We start from the raw sequence: 18,761 nt of genomic DNA on the forward strand, positions 1-18,761 counted from the left end.
CTTCTAATCTATTATCATTCTTTCTTTTACAGTTAGTCAACTTTCTCTCACACGCACAGTGTGACGTCACCTCTGCTCATAGCATAGTTAGTGACCGTATCATTCCACAGTCTGTCTGGAAAGCACGATCCGTACCATTAACTTATTTGCGCATCTGCTGAAAGTGATACTCCCAGGAGGATATTTTTATTTCTTTTTTTCTGTTTGTATTTCATTGCGATCGTAAAAATAGAGTACGAGTTAAAGAGAGTGGCAACAAATAGATTAAAAAACAGTAATACAGGCGGAGTAATAAATTTGCTTCCCATGAACAAATGGGATACAATTTTGTACAGTCTAATAATAATAAGTCTCATTAAAAAATGTGTGTATTATAAAGGTAGAGGTCTTATTTTGGTGGGTCCACCAGAGGGCGCATTGATGGCGTGAATACATTACAGTCCAGCGAGTCCAATACACAATTTTTCACTGAAGTATATTTAAATTATGACAACCATTATCCATTAATTAAATATGTATTTTTATTTCAAGTAATATTTTATTTAATAACAGAAATCAAAGTATCATTTTACAAATATTGTATAAATCTGGCTCGAAATTTGGAACTTTGCATCTTTAAATAATAACGTTTTTTGTTGTTCTTTGGTGAGTTTGTGTTTATTATGGATTATATGTCTGAATAAAAAGTTCTGATTGATGAATATTCAAATATCAAGCCAATACCAAGTGTGTGTCCGTTTAAGGAAACCTCTTCCTTAAAGTCACCTGATTAACAAACCGGCTCTTTCTCTCAACTCCCTCGTTTCCAGAACAAGACCTTCTCCGTCAGGAGCTCAACACCCGATTCCTGGCCTCTCAGAGTGCAGACCGCGGCGCCTCGCTGGGCCCACCGCCCTACCTGCGAACAGAGTTCCACCAGCACCAACATCAGCATCAGCACCAACACACCCACCAGCACACGCACCAGCACACGTTCACGCCCTTCCCCCACGCCATCATGCCCACCCCAGCACCACCTATGGTGCGTACCCCAACCAGAAATGTGAGGATAAGTAGAACACACTGTTGTTGGGTTCAAGAGTTTTCATGCCTGTGTTTTAATGATCACTGTTATAAAGGGAGGAGGGTGACGGTGGTTTGTGGTTGTGAGAGCAAAGATTTTACACCATGTGGACATGGTGTGCCAGCAGCATGCTGCGGTGAGCTGTGGGGAACTGAGGGTTCCGTGTCGGTTTCTTCTATGATGACCATGTGTTCGCTACAGCAGCTCCTTTATTCTCCCAGAAAATCTCTTTTCTTTCTTTCTTTTTTTTAAATTTTTAACCGTTTTCTCTGGCAAACTCTAAAACTCCAGGCTTTTGAATGCTGTTATTTTCTAAATTGGAAATAAGTCGCCCAAAGCATGTTAAGTTCAGAGCCAGCTTTCAGAACATAATACTCTTAATTCATTCTGAATTTAATGACATCATTTGGTCCCGTTTGGGGGTTTTCATTACTGGCAAATGTGCTGCATTAGAACCGCTGCTGTCTGTTAGGGACGACCACAGGCAATGGGTGCCTGACATAAATACTCACGCATTCATAACTGCGTGGCCCACAGAGCATGGGCTTGGCTCTAAAGATACCTCAAAGGCATTGTGGCAAAGCCTCTGACAGCTAATGAGGCCATAAAAAGCCTCTTTATGGCCACACTGTTTAGTCTCGACTGTGGAAATGTCCGCCCTGAGCCTGCAACCAAACGAGAGCCAACCCACACTGGTTTACAAGGTCTTCACATGATCACAAGCAGGGAGAATAAAAACAGGCTGGCGTTTGGGGCGGTTTAACTCGAATCTTATTTCCCGTCTTCGATCTTGTTTTGTTTGCATGTCCTTAGTTCTCGAATGTAGTTTGTGATGTCTGGAGTCCTGATAACACACACGTGAACCGCTGGACCTCTCCTCTTTACACTTCTGTACTCAGCTCTCTTTCATTTCTCCTACAGTTTGACAAATACCCAACAAAAGTCGATCCCTTCTACAGACACAGTGTGAGTTTCCCTACTGCCTACTATCTCAGTGTGTAGCTAATTGTTGCTTTCCTGTCATGCCACTGCTGGTGTTGTCCCTCTGTGTTTGTGTGTGTGTTTGTAGCTGCATTTCCATTGATTATTTAATTGTGCAATTTGACTTTTCAGGCATAGAATGACTTATTGAAAACACGTCAATTTGGAAAAAAATTGTTTTTTTGGTTAAAAAAAACTTTTGGCATTAGGTGGTTTTTTTTTTTTTTTGGCCCATCAAAATTGGTTTATTTTGCAAAACTGCAATGTAGACACTTGTCGCATCACACGAGTCACATGATTAACAACCGCATGTTGCTACTGGCTCAAACTATGAAGAAGACAGTGACAGGAAGTAGCAAGTTGTGAATTCTTTCAGGCATTCCTCTACCCTTGTGTGTTAACGCCGTTTGTCAGAGCTTCATTTTTTTCAATGCACTGTTTTTACAGCTAACAAATACTTTGAAACTTCCCTTGATGTAACTGCTTGCTTTGAAAATCACTCAAATCCATAACTCTGCTGCATCTCTTATGGTTAAAGAACGCAAACTGATGTGCAAACTGAAAAGTGCTGTGTTTGACCAGAGCTGGGTGTAGTAAGTGGTCGATTAAACATCCATTGCTAAAAGATAATTTATGTAAGCCTTTGGCACTTGTTTGGTTTGCATGAGATTTGCTTGTATTGCAACATTCTAATTTCCATATCAAAGGGATGTTTTCCTCCAATTTATTAAATCTAATGTAAACAAGCAGAGAAGAGTGTTTTTACATCAGTTGATGAAACCGTTTAAAACCGCAGAACTCCTGAGTTAATGTCAGTATGCTGAATCTATCTGAATATTAACTTTGTTCCATCTCCTCATCCTGGTGGACACGTCTATGAACCTTTTTTTTCTTTTTTCTGCCTCCAGCTCTTCCACTCATACCCTCCAGCCATGTCTGGTCTCCCACCTGTCATTCCTCCAACCGGGCCCTTCAGCTCCCTGCAGGGAGCCTTCCAACCCAAGGTAAGACACCAACATGAGATGTTGCCATACTTACAGTAAGACCAGTCGCACTTCAAATTTATAAAAAAAAATGTCTACAATTTTTCTATTTATTTGCTTCCTAATATTTTTCTAGTCACTCAAATTTGTAGAGATGCACCAATCGGAATTTTATGGTCGATATCTCATCTTCTTTGGCCAAACAATACCAATATTCCTATTCCTCCTTAGGAACTCTAACATAAGAAGACATAAGAATGGCATTCCAAAATATTTTTCTACACTGGGGGCAGAGGTGACGTCATGTTACTTGTGTGAGAACAGAGATAAGGAAATTGTAAATATTAGCTTCTACAGCAAAGGTGTATTTAGTGTTAGAACTTAAAATAGGAAGTTAAAGGTGTTTATACAGGGGTTTAACTATTAACTATTTTGGACAGCCTTGGCCGGTAACTTTGTAATTACCAGGTGTCACCTGTGATGCTTTGAGTGAATTTACCATTACTCTAAGATTCCCAAAAGCCTGCTAACATCTCCAAATCCTGTTTGTTACATGACATACAAAGAGGTCTGAAGCTCAAAATAATAAAATGTGGCAAATTAGCTATGGTCCATTCAGCCTTCCTATTACCTGTTGGAAGTCTTGCTTGTTCTCTCAATCTCTTGTAGTTTGAATGAACCACAGAAATGTATTGGCATCCATCCTACATTTATCACAAAAACTACATCTTCATTTAGAAAAAAAAACCCTCTTACATCTCTGAGCTTTTTCTGATTTCATTTTTAAACAAATTTCTGATACAAACAAAAGCTAAGTCTGTTTTGCATAACCCAAAAATGTCATCAGTGCAATTAGCACTTAGGTATGGTGGATTCATAGATCAAAAAAGGTCAGACTTTTCAGGTGAAAATCATCCAATTCTGGTCACAAGTCACCATTTCTCAATGCAACTCTAAAAATTTCATACTGTCAGGGTTTGGGTTTTTTGTGTGTGTTTCCTATAAATTTGTCACACCCTACCACAAATTACAGACAATCAAAACTCTTAACCAATCAATCCACATCTTTTGCATTGTAGACCTCTAACCCATTGGACGTGTCCACCAGACCCGGGGCGGTCCCTCACACGTTCTTACAAAAGGACCCTAGGGTGAGAAAGTGTGCTGTGGTCAGTCATGTTTCAACACTAAATAATGTCACTATGGAGTCAGTTTGCATCTTTTTCTCGGTCTGTCCTGTAGTTAACGGATCCATTTCGGCCCATTCTGAGGGTGAGTCATCTCAGTCCTTGCATTGTTGCGTACACACCAACAGCCGTTACACTTTAAAAGAGTTTTCTGATTAGGTTCAGGCTGAGTGGTGGGTGGTATTAATATCAGATGTGTTTGGAGGTAAATGCAGAATCAGGATTTAGAAATTTTTATTTGTTTCCCAATAATATGCTCAACACAAGGCCATGAAAAAAGCCATAATCTTTTGTAATTGTCCCACCACCTTTGTTTTATAACCAATCATTGTAATTTTGTTTCACGGCATCCAGTCTACAAAATGTGCAAACGAGTGTTGCTCTTCCTTTGGAATGTTGTGTGCAATGAGTCGAACATAAAAAGAGTCCTTATTCAAGCAAATCTGAGTTGTGATTACATTTTCAATTTGGAGTGTCTGTCCTATAACAAAGGAAAGCTGCATCAATGCAAGTAAAAATGGAAAAGAAAGACGTACATGTCAATTTATTCCTAAATTGTTCAACTTTGTATCAAAGCTAATTTTAATTCCATACAGTGAGATTAGAAATATTCTATTCTTATGAAATAAAATCCCCAGAAAGGATTACTTTAAGTTTTCTGTTGGGTGTTCTGCGTGTTGTGGTTGTTTATTTGATGGGTTAGTGACTGTGTTTGTCTCGTGGTTACAGAAACCTGGGAAGTGGTGTGCCATGCATGTCCATATTGCCTGGCAGACGTATCACCACCAACAGAAAGTGAAGGTGAGAGCTCATCTAAGTGTCTCTGAATAGTTTCAAACCACAGCTTTTATAGTCATTGATCATTCTAACCTTTCTGTGAACTGAAGTCAAATTCATGGTATGGAAGTTATCCTAAATGCTAGGTGAGGCATATCGGCTCTTTGCCACATTGGGTTTTGTCTGCGACTGGACCTTTTAAATGTTGGGTGGCCTGGCAATACAACAAACATCTTTATACAACACAAACAGGGTTAAATTTTTAAACAACATACTTGACTTTTATATGTCGTCAGAACTTATTTCGGCGCCTTAAGTTCGGACTGAACTTGGAAAGAAATCTCTTCAGTTTTCTGCTCCATCTTCTTGGAACCAGTTGCAGCAACATATGAATCTAAAGGCGACGTTGTCACCAGATGGTTTTTAATGCTGTTCTTGCTGATTTTGAGAAGGAATCGTCTGTCTGTAAATGTTTTAACTCAGCAATCTTTTTACTCATTTATTAATGACTATGTTAACTTTTTTCTGTTTTGCTCTGGATGTTCTGTAAACTCTGTGTGCTGCTGCCAGGCTGTAAAATAGATTTTTAATATAATGGGATTTTCCTGGTGAAATAAAGGTTAATAATAATAGTATTATTAATAATAATTGTCCCTTTGGAAGCTGAACTTCAAGCACCTTTTGTATCCATTAGTGAGGTCTTGGCATAATGCGGGGTATTTGACTACTTTGCTAATCAGAAATAATAAAGCTCAATTATGTTGGTTGGGTTTCCTGCCATGGACTTGACTTTTATAGTCTTGCTTAAATGTTTCCAGTTTCAATGTGTTTGGGATCATTGCTGTGTTGGAACACCTAATTGTGAAGTTTGAACTAGCTGTTGATTTGAGGTGGAGTTGAAGAGTTTTTGTTACCACCCACCAGCATGATGGTGCCACCCCCATGGTTGGCAGCTGCTACAGCTGAGTAGGGTCTTCTCTTCTGCACTGTATCCTCTCCTTACATGACAATATAAAACTGGAAACTGTATTTGTTTCCTGTCTTGAACAACATCATTTGGTCTGACGGTTAAAACTTGGACACAGTTAGGTATTCCGGTTATTGCACAAGCACACCACAAGTGGCTTGTAAAAGCCTCATTTATCATCAGCCCTGTTGAAGATATGCAGAGTGAGGTTACAAACCAGGTTCATGGCAGGAAAACACCCAACTTACATGAAGTCTACCATTTCTGAAGATAAGAGTGGTCATATATTCAGCCAGAAAGAAAACAGAGAAAAGTCCAATCTAACATGAGTTTCTGTGTCGATCTGGCGTCTTCCAGCAGCAGATGCAGGTCGACCCTCACAAGCTAGACTTTGGCCTCAAGCCCGAGTTCCTCAGTCGACATCCGGGCCCCAGCCTGTTTGGTGCCATCCATCACCCAAGTGACTTGGCACGACCTGCTACGCTCTTCTCTGCTGCAGGTCAGTCGTATATGTCATGTTTAACAGTAGAAAGCAGCGTTCCTATTGCTTCAACTTTTATTAACAACAATCAGCTCTAAGTTGGTAACATCACGGTCTTTGGTCGTCTCGCCCTCCTCAGGTCCTACCCATCCTTCAGCTGGTCCCTTCGGCCACCCTCCCCCTCATCCAGGAAACTTCCTCACCCCAGCATCACACTTAGGCAAGAGGACTCTTCCCTTTGGTTTGTTCCAGGAAATGAAACATTCCCGGGTTAATTAAATGTGAAGTAACATGTTATTTCTGTGCCTCGCCACAGAGCCTTTCAATAGGCCGTCATCGTTTGGAGGACTGGGGTCTCTCAGTTCATCGGCCTTCGGGGGGCTCGGAAATCCAGCACTCAGTGAGTTTCAGCCTCGCGATGAGCAGTTCACTACAACGCGATGTATCAGACACTGACATAGAGGAGGGAATTATCAAGATATGCATTTAACTTGCGTCTTGTGTTTTTTCCACGTGTTGAATCCCTAACAGCGGCCAACTCCCTGTTCGGCCACAAGGAGGGCCCCAACGCACCGCAGCACTTAAACAGCAGCAGCAACAGCAATCACCAGGAGCCGTGGAACCGCCTCCACCGCACGCCCCCCTCCTTCCCCACGCCGCCCCCCTGGCTGAAGCCCGGAGATTCAGAGAGGAGCGCCTCAGTCAGCTCGCATGAGAGGGATCGGGACTCGGATAAGCGGGACTCCGTCGGTAAAGACGATAAAGACAGGTGAGTGCTCCAGAGATGTCCAACTAGTCTCCATTTCTTTATATTTTAGGAGCACAAAAAGGCTGAAGCAAGAGCTAAATGGACCAACACTCATCAGTCAGTCTCATATTTCCTTAGAAATCACTAATAAACTCTACAAATGATCCAACACTTTGCCGTAGTCATTGTCTCATGTCTTCAGATTCAGCTCTTCTCCACTGATCTCAGTCTGAGCAGCTGTATGAGGTATTTAAAGTTAGGGTGCGCTGATAAATCAGCCTTGATCTCCTTGATTTTTTGCTGACTGTCATTTTGCCGATACTGAAGGGTCTGTTCATCCGAAGCTGAACAGTCGTTGTGCAATCATGTGGTTGTGAACAGAACGTATTCAAACACATCTTTGAACAGCGCAGACCACCTTAGCGGACACGCCTCCCGCTTCTGCTTATTCTGTTTTGCTTTTATGAAACGGTCACGGAAAGAGCGCCACACATTTCTGCAGACAGCATCCTCCATGGACAACAGCGATGCAATTTCCATTAGCCATTTGTCAGGCTTATTATTATCGTAGAAATGGTGAAGAACCAATTCCTCATTATGTCACAATGACAAACCCCTTAGGTCACAGGGGTATTGTTAAGCCTAAGGTCACACCCCTTAGGCTTAACAATAGTGACACAACTGTTGCCAACTTAGCAACTTTGCTGCTATATTTAGGGACTTTTCAGTAAAAAAAAAAAGAACAATATCGACAAAAATCTGAATCGGCCGATCAGGTTTTCTAAAGATTAGTGCATCCCTAGTGTAAAGTGAACCAGAGAAAAACTGTCAAAGTTACCTTTTTTGAGAAGTGTTGGCTTTTGCTACAGATAAAAAGATAGAAATTCATCTAACTTTTTTTTTTTTTTTTAAATAAGTGGAGATGTAATTATTCTGGGTTACTGTGCTACAAGCTATTGAGGACGACTTCCTTTGTGTTCTTCTAGGGACTCGGTAGAGAAGCGCCAGCCAAGCCATCCATCCCCGGTCCCCGTCCATCCAATCAACCTCCTCGGCCACACCCGGCCCGCTGAGCACCACAGAAACCACCTGCCTCCCGCTTCTGGGGACCCTCAGAGGGACAAGGAAACGAAGGCCAAAGACAGAGAAAGGGAGCACCAAGACTCTTGGAAAGACAACGCAGATGACCACAAGCTCAAGGACAGCCAGCACAGCGACAAGGACGCACCAGTCATCCACGACGGCCGAGTGTCAGAGGACAAGGTGCCCAGCAGGGGAACCACGTCGCCCTACGTTCGCCAGACCAGCCTGGAGCGTCCTAATGGTGGTCTGAGTAGGGAGGTCCTGGAGAAGAAGGCGGAGCTACCATACGAGCAGCAGAAGAAGAACAGTGAGATCAAAGTGAAGGAGGAGAGGAAGGAGGAGCAGGATGGGGCAGCAGAGAGGATCAGTGAACCCCCGTCACAGGCACCCTCCACTCCAACGCTCCACCCACCCTCCTCGGTGCCCGTTCCAATGGGAATGCCAGGGGTCCACCCCATCAACAGCATCAGCGGTCTGGAGAGAACTCGTGTTGTGGCCCCCTTCATGGGTCCCAGCCACCTTCCTGGGGCTGAGAGGTTCCCCTATCCCACTTTCCACTGGGACCCAATGAGGGACCCTTACCGAGGTCTGGACATCCACAGACGGGACCCTTTGGCCAGAGAACTTCTGTTGAGGAACGACTCCCTGCACCGGCTTGCGGTTCCACGCCTTTACGAGGCCGAGCGCTCTTACCGGGACCGGGAGCCTCACGACTTCAACCGCGACCACGTCCATTCTCTGGCCCTGGAGCAGCGGAGAGAGCAGGAGCGCGCACAGCTGGAGGAACGCGACCGCCTCAACATGCTCAGAGAGGACTACGAGCACGGCCGCCTCCATCCCCCCATGCACCACCCGGTCCTGGACGGACACCTTCCCCACCCCGCCCCGGGCCTTATGGCCCCGGGGCTCCCAGGCATGCACTACTCCAGGGTGAGCCCATCAGCCGCAGCAGCAGCCGCTGCCGCGGCACATCAGAACAGCATCTTAAACAAAACGCCACCCACAGCGTCACTGAGCGCTCCCCCGCCTCTCATCCCGACTCTGGGCGCCCGGCCCGGTTCCCCCAGACGGACTACTCCGCTGGCCACAGACATCAGGGACAGACCGACTCACAAAGACATCGAAGCGCGATGAGTTGCGTCGGCGTTCCCGTCAGCCCCGTGCCTCACCGTCACTAAACTCACACCCAGCACTTAGCTTTGGACAAAGCGAGACTGTAACATAGCTGTGAATAATTTAAGTAGGCAGACGTGTCTACACATGTTTTTGTATAAAACTAAAATGAAAAGAACCTTTGTTTTTTTTTTTTAGTTTGCTCCATGGTTTTGTGTGTTCATCCTGTATAGCAAAAGTGATGTGGAGTAAAACTAAACTTTGGAATGTACAGCTACTTTAGCACTGACAGTCATGTAGATAATGTACAGTCGCTGTTGCTCACTCTGTATGGATTGAAAAATCATGGTACAAATATGCAAAAGAGTGTTTCGAAAGCTTTACTTTGACTAAATGTAAATATAGGAGTATTAAGGCTTTGATTCAGAATGTGCTTTTTGCTATTTGTTTTCTTTTCAGCATGTTCCAGAGATACCCCACACCCCCACATACAACTATGCAACAAACGTCTGGGCTCCTGTTCTGAAAGCTGGCCTTCTCAGCACTGCTGATTGTGCACCAATAAAGGAAAACATGGCTGAATTCTCTTCACCACACAAAATTCATAGTGAAACACACAAGCTTTAAATGGGACCTATTATGCTTCCTTGATCAGGTTACGATAGGTCAGAGCATGTTCATTACAAAATCTTTCCTAGACAAGGAGATTTTAGTCTTTCAAAATGAGCTGTTTTAGGGACTCGTCACTTTAAATCCAAATAAGCTGCTGTTGGCCACGCCCCCTAACTCAATGTTTACACTCACAAGAGAAAATGATTGCAAACTGATGCGCAATTATACAGCCGTTTGTCTTTGAAAAGCAGAAATGGAGCCTCCTGCGCAAGCAACAATAGTACACCAAGTAGTTTCGAGATATAAGTCAAAACACTTCTTTTTCAGCAGCCATTGCACAGCCCATATTGTGGGAAAACCTCCTGACCAAACATGATGGAGATCAGCTTGGGTTCTAGGTGAGGAGGTTCGACTGCTGATTTGTGGCGTTACATTCTGAGGGTTTTTGAAATAGATCCTTTTCAAGACACCAAAAAAAATTAACTTATTGCCAAAAACCGTCTGGATGTTTTCTTTTTTAAGCACTTGGGCTGTTTTTAAAAGTACAAAAACTTGCAAAATGTAAAGTTGGCATAATAGGTCCCCTTTAACTGCTCCACATTCTCGGATTCAACTAAATGATCGTATTTAAGAATGATTCTATCATTGTAGTGACAATCTACATTCCTGTATTGAATCCTAAAGTATTTTCTTAAATGTAGCTTCTCAATGAATAGTTTTTTTTGTCTCCCATCGTTCTGGTTCTGGGGGGAATGCAGCCCAGTCAACACCAGGAAGGCACATTAGCCCAGCTGATGGTGTGTAAAGTACATGTTTTGGGAATGAAGTTCTGTTGGTCGGACAGTGTAATAAAGTGCTTTCCTAAGTTGTTGTACCTACAAATACAAAAAGACAAAAAAAGCAAGTCTGAGCTATGGGCCGTTCGTTTCTAACTCGCAGAGATCTATTTTAGTAGTTCCTGAAGGTTTTAGTTGTGCGCTTCAAAAAAAAAAAAAAAATCTGTGATATCATGTTGTGCAGTGGGTTTTTTTTTTTTTTTATCTATTGATAAAAATGTCCACCAGAGCCATAGTGGTTAGTTAATGCGTAATGCAAAAAGATTGTTACCTGAGAAACTCTTTTGCTGTTTACCGTGTACAGAGGGAGAAAAAAAAACTTTCTAGCTCATGTACAAAAAAATGAAGCGACTGAATCTTCAGCATGTTCCTCATTTAAACTTGTGATATGTAAATTGTGCCATGTTATTAAAAAATGTGTACTTTAGCTGTCTTTGAGCCATTTTGTCATGTTACAACCGTAACAGAAAATTTTCTGAAGTCACCCACAATTAGCACAGTGAAACCCGGAAAGTATTCACAGCGCTTTCTTTGTTCCACATTTTGTTACTACAAATTGTATTAAATTACATCTCTCCTCGAATTTTTACACATTAATAACTAATGAAAATCTGGAGAAAAAAAACAACATATTTTTGAGTGTACTTCAAATGTATTAAAGATAAATAAAACAAGATCACATTTATGTAAGTATTCACAGACTTTGCTTAACAGTTTTTTGGTCCACCATTGGCAGCAATTACAGCCTCAAATTCTTTTTGGAGTATGATCACAACCTTATTCCAAATTGTGTTAGATTAATCCTCAAATTTCTACCAATCAATACTCCAAGTCTATTAAAAATAGAAAACCAAGAAATCACATTTGCGTAAGTATTTGCAGCCACAAACTCAAAACTTGACTGTTTCCACCGATCATACTCGAGTTGTTTCTACAGTGTAAATGGAGTCCACCTGTAGGAAATTCAATTGATTGCACCTAATTTAGAGAGACGCACACCTGTCAATATCTCGGCTCCCATCGTCATAAAATCAAAGGAATTGCCTGTAGACATCAGAGACAGGATTGTCTTGAGGCACAAATCTGGGGAAGGATCCAGAAACATTTCTGCTGCCTCCATCATCATCGGTCGATGAAAGAAGGTTGAAACCAGCAGGATTCTTCCTGCACTGGCAACTGAGCAACTGTGTAAGAAAGTCCTCAGTCAGAGAGGAGACGCAATGGTCACTCTGTCAGAACGCCGGTGCTTTATAGAGATGGAGCAAATTTTTCCGATTTCTATCCTCATCCTTTCAATTCATAATCACGCATTTAGTCTATCACTTAAAATCCAAATTAAATTCAAAAGGTTTGCGTTTCTAATATCAAAAAGTTGGAAGGAAGATGTAATTTGATGATATGATTAAACACCTTTTCACATGCTCTGTATTCCACAGAGGAAACCTGAGAACAGCGCTCATCTGAAAAATAATCCATTACATTATCCGTTGCTTTTAAAGGAATTTAATCCAATCCAGAGTACCTTTCACTGGGCTACAGCAGAAAAAGCTGGCACACTGCAAAATGACTTGACACTTGCTACTCTGACAAGTGACTGCTGGTGCTTGGTTCAATAACGGTGCTCTGAAAACATCAGCAGCCTTCACCGATGAATCATGGCACAATCACTGAGTACACAGTGATTGTGTATCCATCAGAGGATGCAAGAGTTATTGACATTCCCATTACACTTAATAACCACAGCATTCATGCACCCTTCTCTGACTAATGTTTAGCACTGAGTCAGGCATCCATCAAAAGCAGACTCGATCCATTACTGCAGGGAAATGTCAGTTGCTTTTATTCCCTCCAAGTAAATACCTCCTGCCTCTGAGACTGACTCTAATTTTCATTTTTACAGACATAAAAGACTCTAGAGGGTCTTTAAATGGGAGGTGTGCAGTAAATAGTTCAGCTTAGTTAATAGATGTGAAGAAATGCAATAGCTGTCAGCTTTCTCCAATAAAATGAATGTGTTGGCTTTGAGAGATTTTCCTTCTGTTATTGGAGTCTGATCTTAACCTGGTAAAAACCAGACCCTATTTGCTTTGTACAGAGGGTCTGGGCTCTTGGCCGTTGAAAAACGATTGCTTCCTGGAAGCGTGGACTGTGTAAGTTTTAAATGTAACCCAAATCACTAGCGTTTGGCCATGAATGCGCCAATTCGAAGCTATGAAGCTTACCAGAAATTGCCTATGTTGTAAACAAACCCACCTGTACTGGAAAGAGAGAAGTGCAGAGCTGAACAACATGGATGCTAATGCTAATTCAGTACCTGGAAGCGTGGCCAATGCAGCCCAAAAAGATTTGCTCACTTCCTCCACTACATTGCTAAAACTACAAGCAGACTACAATTATAAAAAAAAGCAGAAAAAAAAAAAAGTCATCATTTACAACTTCTATTCTTGTTGGCAGATTGGCCCAGTAGAAATTCTAGCAGAGGGAATCCAATTAAATGGGAGAAAGATCAAACTGCCTATGAAGTGATATTTTGATCGAGCAAAATGGTACAAGAAGGCGATGGCCCTTTTGGTCTGGCCATAGTGATGTGCACGATTAAGAGGTATGTTGTAATTTGGAGGATTCAAAATTAGCTCTCACTCAATCCTGCTAAAGGGAGAGTCATAAGCAACCAAAAATTGACAAACATTTCTGACTTAAATATAAGAAAAAATGTGACCAATTTGGCTTTCTGTGTAGCATGATCCACTGACTCTGTTGAGAGAGGTGGACTGTATTCCTTGTTTCTGATTTGTCCGGTCCAGAAGGAAACACAGAATCTGAGTAGAGTCAAGATCCGGTAAGGAAGTGTTTCTTGTTATTATTCTTACATCTGGCTTCACTGGCTAGCCTTTGCTTGAAGGAAGTGTTTTAGAAGTGGAAGTAAGTTTGTAAAATTATTTTGAGTCCATAGTCAAACATAAACAGGTCTAATTGGGTTACTTTTAATAATACCCACCCAGAATCTCAGACAAAGCAGACATTACTGATCCAACCACAGAACCAGAAAATAAATAAAAGCAACATGTTAGCCAATGTATTGGCTTTTGATGGTGATTGTGTTTTCATTGTACTACATTTTAACTGACTGTAAAAAAAAAAAAAAAAAAAAAAAATGTGTTGGTATCATAAGACTGTTACATTTATTTTGTTTCAGTTCAGCCAGAAACCCGGCTCTCCAATACGGAACGCTGTAGTTTGGGATGCTCACCAGTAGAGGGCGACAAACCACAAGAAGTTAGTCTCCTGCACCTCTTTCATGCCCAAGTGCTTAATAAATATTAAAATTTATTAAAATCGGCGAACCTACTATTTTCTGAGCATATCCACTTTTCAAAATAAGCAATCAGGAGAATAATAAAATCTAATCCATAAGAACCTATGGATTTAATGTTTCCCTCTGCTTTCGTTTTACACTGTAAACAGAGAAGGGATTAATTCAACATGTCCACCCTGCTATTAAAGTCAAAACCTAGATAAATTACTTCCAAACTTGTTCTACCTTTATTATGACACATATCTTGGACAATTCAACCAAAAGTAAACATATTTTTGTGCATAATAAATAAAAATATACACTCAGTTATGTCCACAGCCATCTTCAAGTGATCTAACACATCATCAAGCAACTAGTTCTAGAAACTGAGTATTTATCAGATGGGGATCTTTGGAAATGATGTATGATAGTCTTAAAAACATGAAATTTTTTACAAGGTTGTCGACACGTTTTAGACCCAATGAGACTGTTTCATTAAAGCAAAGAGTTACACAAATGTGTTGGTATATTGCAAATCCTTAAGTCTTTGCAATATGCCGACTGGTTATTGTTTCCTCACTGGAAAATACAAAAGAAGATTTTTCTTGCAATAATACCAAACAGAACCAAAGTCCTAGAATATCCTTTCAGTCCTTTTGAATGTGGCACTTTCTTGAAGTGAGATAAATATATTCAGGATATTAACCCATAGTGATGTGATCCTTAAGTCACTCTAACTGCAGCTCCACGTTGTCTTTTCTAATTAGCAGCCGTCTCAAAGCAGTGATTAATTTCCCATGTCCTGATTCCATCCCTGCTGTTCTGCAGGTTCAGTCAAACAGATACTCAGGACACAGCAGCAGCATTTGGCTCCAGACCAATACAGACTACTGAAAACTAAAACATCTTTATCTAATAAGTGACAAAACTGTCCAATAAAGCTAAAAAAAACAGCACATTAAACAGTTACTGGCTCTTAATATCTCTAATAAAACTAAATTGTAGCTGTGTTTTTTCGTCATGTATCCTATTCTTTTTAAGTTTACGTGAGTTTCCAGGACGTTCCTATTGGTAATCCATGGCTTCCCGTTCCCCTGGGGTATGAATAAGACACGACACAGAGACTTGTTTTTTTTCTAACCCAAAGAAAAAAACATCAGATTTAAGTAAAGTAGATGTGTGTTGAAAAGCGGAAATGGCAACAAGATAAAAAGCAGCAGTTAAGCCTAAAATTGTTTGTGTTACTGGCTGATTTTGGTTTAGGGTAGCCATTTACCTTTACCAACATGTTTCTTGTGACTGTAGGAATCATTACCGTTTTGAGGCCCAGATAGAGTCCCAACTTAAAGGTGATAAAGCTTAGGGTGATGGTAAGGAGGCCTTTCCAGCCCTAAAGATTTGGAGCTCATCACCAAAGATAATTTACCAGTGAAAACATGGAAAAGCTGGACAGAATTTCTAAAAAGGGTTTGATTCTTGAAATGCCAAAGAAGACACTGCCAAACCTTTTTTTTTGTGATAAATTGTAAACAAAAATAACCATTATACCTGCCAGGTACTCTTAAAAAGTACATGGCATCATAATACCACAAGGGTCAGTGGTTTTTTTTTCACTTTTTTTATTTTAACTTTACGTAAGTAACATATCTGTAATGTATCCAAGTAATTAACATGTTGCACTTTCTTAATGATTAAACATTATATTGCTCTGATAACAGTTTGGAACTGCTGCTGATTATGATGGCAGGAGAATTAGGAGCTTTAAATAAACACAGGAACCAAAACAGACCCCACATCTAAATCCTAGAAATCCTGAGTTTAAGACAGGCACCAAGACTCCCACATGCTGAGAAACCTCGGGGTTTTTCCTCAGTATTAGATTATGCTACTTCAATACATATGAATTCAACTTAAGGGCTTTTACACATTTTTACAAAGAGTGCCAATAAATGCGGAAAGCTCTGCAGTAATCCCCGAGAATTTCAGACACATCTGAAGCGTCAACAGAGACAGAGTGGAGCCGCGTTCAGAAACCACACAAAACACCAGCACTGCTAACCTACAATCAGACTACGTTGTCATTAAAATTAAACAATGTTTACTGCAAAACCAATTGAATAAATGATCCTTTCTGAGCATTTGAAAAAAAGACCAGCGACAATAAATCAGCAGTGCATCATACAATAGGTTATTAACTCTGAGGATTGTTGCCTTTTGAGAAAATACGACCTCTGAATGCGAAAGTCTTCATCAAACAACAATCTACGATCTACAGCTTTTAGATGAAATATAATAACACTAAATGTTTGCCATTTTTCCCTTGGGTAATTGTTTTTGGGTTGGGGATCCAGAACCGGTAGATCAGAGATAATGCGCGCATGCATTGTCCTAAAAAGGTTTAAATTAAATGAAATGAAAATCAGTTTCTTCTCAGAGGTTTGAAAGGAAGCCTTGAGGCTTTCATAGATATTTAAAAAATAAAGAAATAAAAATCCCATCAAGTCCTGAAAACCTCCCAGCAGTTTCTGCCTTGTGGACACAAGGTGGCACCAGAGTACACGGATGTAAAGTAAAGCAGCCAGAAAAAGGCAGGGAAGACTTGAATGCTCTACTGAAGGTGGAGGCCACCTGAAATAGGAGAAGAACCGGTTTGACGGCCTCACTTCCTCTGACCAGCACCGCTTCGGTATTTGAACGTCACCCATGCTGTCAAACTGGAAGAACGACATGGTGCTTCTTGTGTTTCCTGTATCTATTGTGTGTGAACCACAGATCTCACCCAGCACCACAAAGCTTCACTATTCCTCCTGACTTTCTGCCAGATGACACGCAGCCCACCTGCTTCTACGTCTGAGCCCGCGTCGCACCAGCAAACAGAAACATCCGACGCTTCGCCGCCACTGTAAACAGAACCTGCCTCCAGGAAATGCCTAGTTTCTCAGTAATCCAAGACACAACAAGAACATGTTCAGCAGGATAAACAAAGCTATCTCCCAACCTATTGAGGCAGCACACAATTCACAAGCCCCACATCATTTTTATCTTCTGGGGCATGAAAAATAATTTGACCCGTGTGAAAAAGATACCCACGGTATTTTTATATCTCCTCTGCTGACAACAATTCTAATCATCGCCGAATAAACATGGTTGAGCTCGCCTATAAATGCAAGCAGAAATGGGAAGACATCCCAGTTCTCAGCAGTTTCATTTCCCGTGGTGGTTCCCCCCTCCTGAGGCGAAAAAAGTAAAGGCCCAGCGGCGCTGCTGTCGGGTTGGGATTAAGTTGACGCTCAGCCTTTCCAACAGCTCATTTGCTCGTCATTAGCTGAATAGTGTAAATGGGGACGCGTATCTGGGTGGCAGGGGGAGCCTGGTGTTTGAAAAGGATCAAAAGAGGACGACTCGACCTCAGAACTAAACGCCTTCAAAAGGAGCGAAGCCGTCTAATGGAGCCACGAAACCGACGTGCATTATATCCACACCGACTATATAGCTGGACTGGCTGCTGTGTTGAGATGAAGTCTTTCAATTTTTGATTGCTTTTGGGTATAAGGCGTAGTATGGGATTATTACCAAACTAATTTTGAGTAAAAATATCAATCTTTCTTTGATTTAGCACAAAAAGTATAAAACATTTGACATCATCCGATTATTTTGTATTTAAAACAGGAAAGCAGCAGTTATTTCTAATAATTTTATGTTTCTGCATCCAAAATCATATAATCTGGCAGATTTAGTCTTTTTTTTTACTCAGTAGAAGTTTATTTCTAATAGGAATAGACACAGGCACCTCACATAGGATGCAGGCAATTTACAAGGGTCATCATTTTTTAAAAATGCATCTCTGTTTTTAAATCTATACATCAATTTGCATAAATTACAATTTTAATGTATTTTTTACCCACCCACATCACAGCAGAATCCTATCATTGTTGAGCAGATGGAGCAAATTTAGCCAGACTGGGCATTCAGACTTAAGTCTTACTTTTCCTACTGTAGCTTTAAAAGCAGCATCACCGTTTCAGCACAATGGCCAGACCAGAAATGTTTTTATCATTGCCTATCAGTTACCCACAAAGCAGCTAACTTTGTCTTTCTTGTAAGCAAGGGAAAGGTTTTGTTGCTTTCTTTTAGTCAGCTGACTGACAGAAAGCATCAATAAGCAGGACGGGGGAAGTACTGTGATACAACGGGAAAACCCCAACTACTGAAAGATGTTCTCTTTTCACTGGTTCAGAAGAACCAAGACACATAAAACATGAAACTACCAGTAAAAATGAATCGACACTCAAAGGATTATTGAGAAAAACAATCACAGTTGTACGTATAAACTAAAACACAGTACAATCACTAAGATTCAGCTGTTTCAGGCTTGGTTCTGAGATTATCAAGCTAACCCTGAGTTTGCTTTCCTGAAGCTCATGCTAGGAAGCCTTGGGGTGACTAGGAGCACATTCCTGAGTAAAATGAGATTCCCGGCAGAGATTGAGATAAATCCGTTTAGCTCAGACGCATGTCAGCAAATTTTAGCATGCACCTGGCCAGAACTGGTGCAGAGAATGCAAACGTCCCTGACGAGTGAAGCTCGGGGGGCAAAGGTGTTGGGGTAGGAACATTTATAGACGCATCATGGAT

The 18,761-nt window shown here is 41.2% G+C and overlaps 1 protein-coding gene across 17 annotated transcripts in view; it reads left to right on the top strand.

The window, feature by feature from the left end:
• The window catches only part of auts2a (activator of transcription and developmental regulator AUTS2 a), a 353,173-nt gene extending 341,915 nt beyond the window's left edge, over positions 1–11,258 (top strand). For 8 of the 17 annotated variants that reach the window (XM_032575809.1, XM_032575806.1, XM_032575807.1 and 5 more), the window contains 11 exons: positions 810–1,042; positions 1,985–2,029; positions 2,953–3,048; positions 4,107–4,178; positions 4,270–4,299; positions 4,944–5,015; positions 6,316–6,457; positions 6,579–6,680; positions 6,756–6,839; positions 6,959–7,208; positions 8,174–11,258. In XM_032575809.1, the coding sequence (XP_032431700.1) occupies positions 810–1,042; positions 1,985–2,029; positions 2,953–3,048; positions 4,107–4,178; positions 4,270–4,299; positions 4,944–5,015; positions 6,316–6,457; positions 6,579–6,680; positions 6,756–6,839; positions 6,959–7,208; positions 8,174–9,404 (2,357 nt within the window). In that variant the 3' untranslated portion in view covers positions 9,405–11,258. The remainder of the gene's footprint in view (positions 1–809; positions 1,043–1,984; positions 2,030–2,952; positions 3,049–4,106; positions 4,179–4,269; positions 4,300–4,943; positions 5,016–6,315; positions 6,458–6,578; positions 6,681–6,755; positions 6,840–6,958; positions 7,209–8,173) is intronic. The other 9 variants (XM_032575816.1, XM_032575815.1, XM_032575811.1 and 6 more) reach the window with 8 other exon arrangements.
• The last annotated feature ends 7,503 nt before the right edge of the window (positions 11,259–18,761 follow it).

Source organism: Xiphophorus hellerii, chromosome 11 (assembly GCF_003331165.1).
Source record: "Xiphophorus hellerii strain 12219 chromosome 11, Xiphophorus_hellerii-4.1, whole genome shotgun sequence".
Classification (NCBI taxonomy): Eukaryota; Metazoa; Chordata; class Actinopteri; order Cyprinodontiformes; family Poeciliidae; genus Xiphophorus; species Xiphophorus hellerii.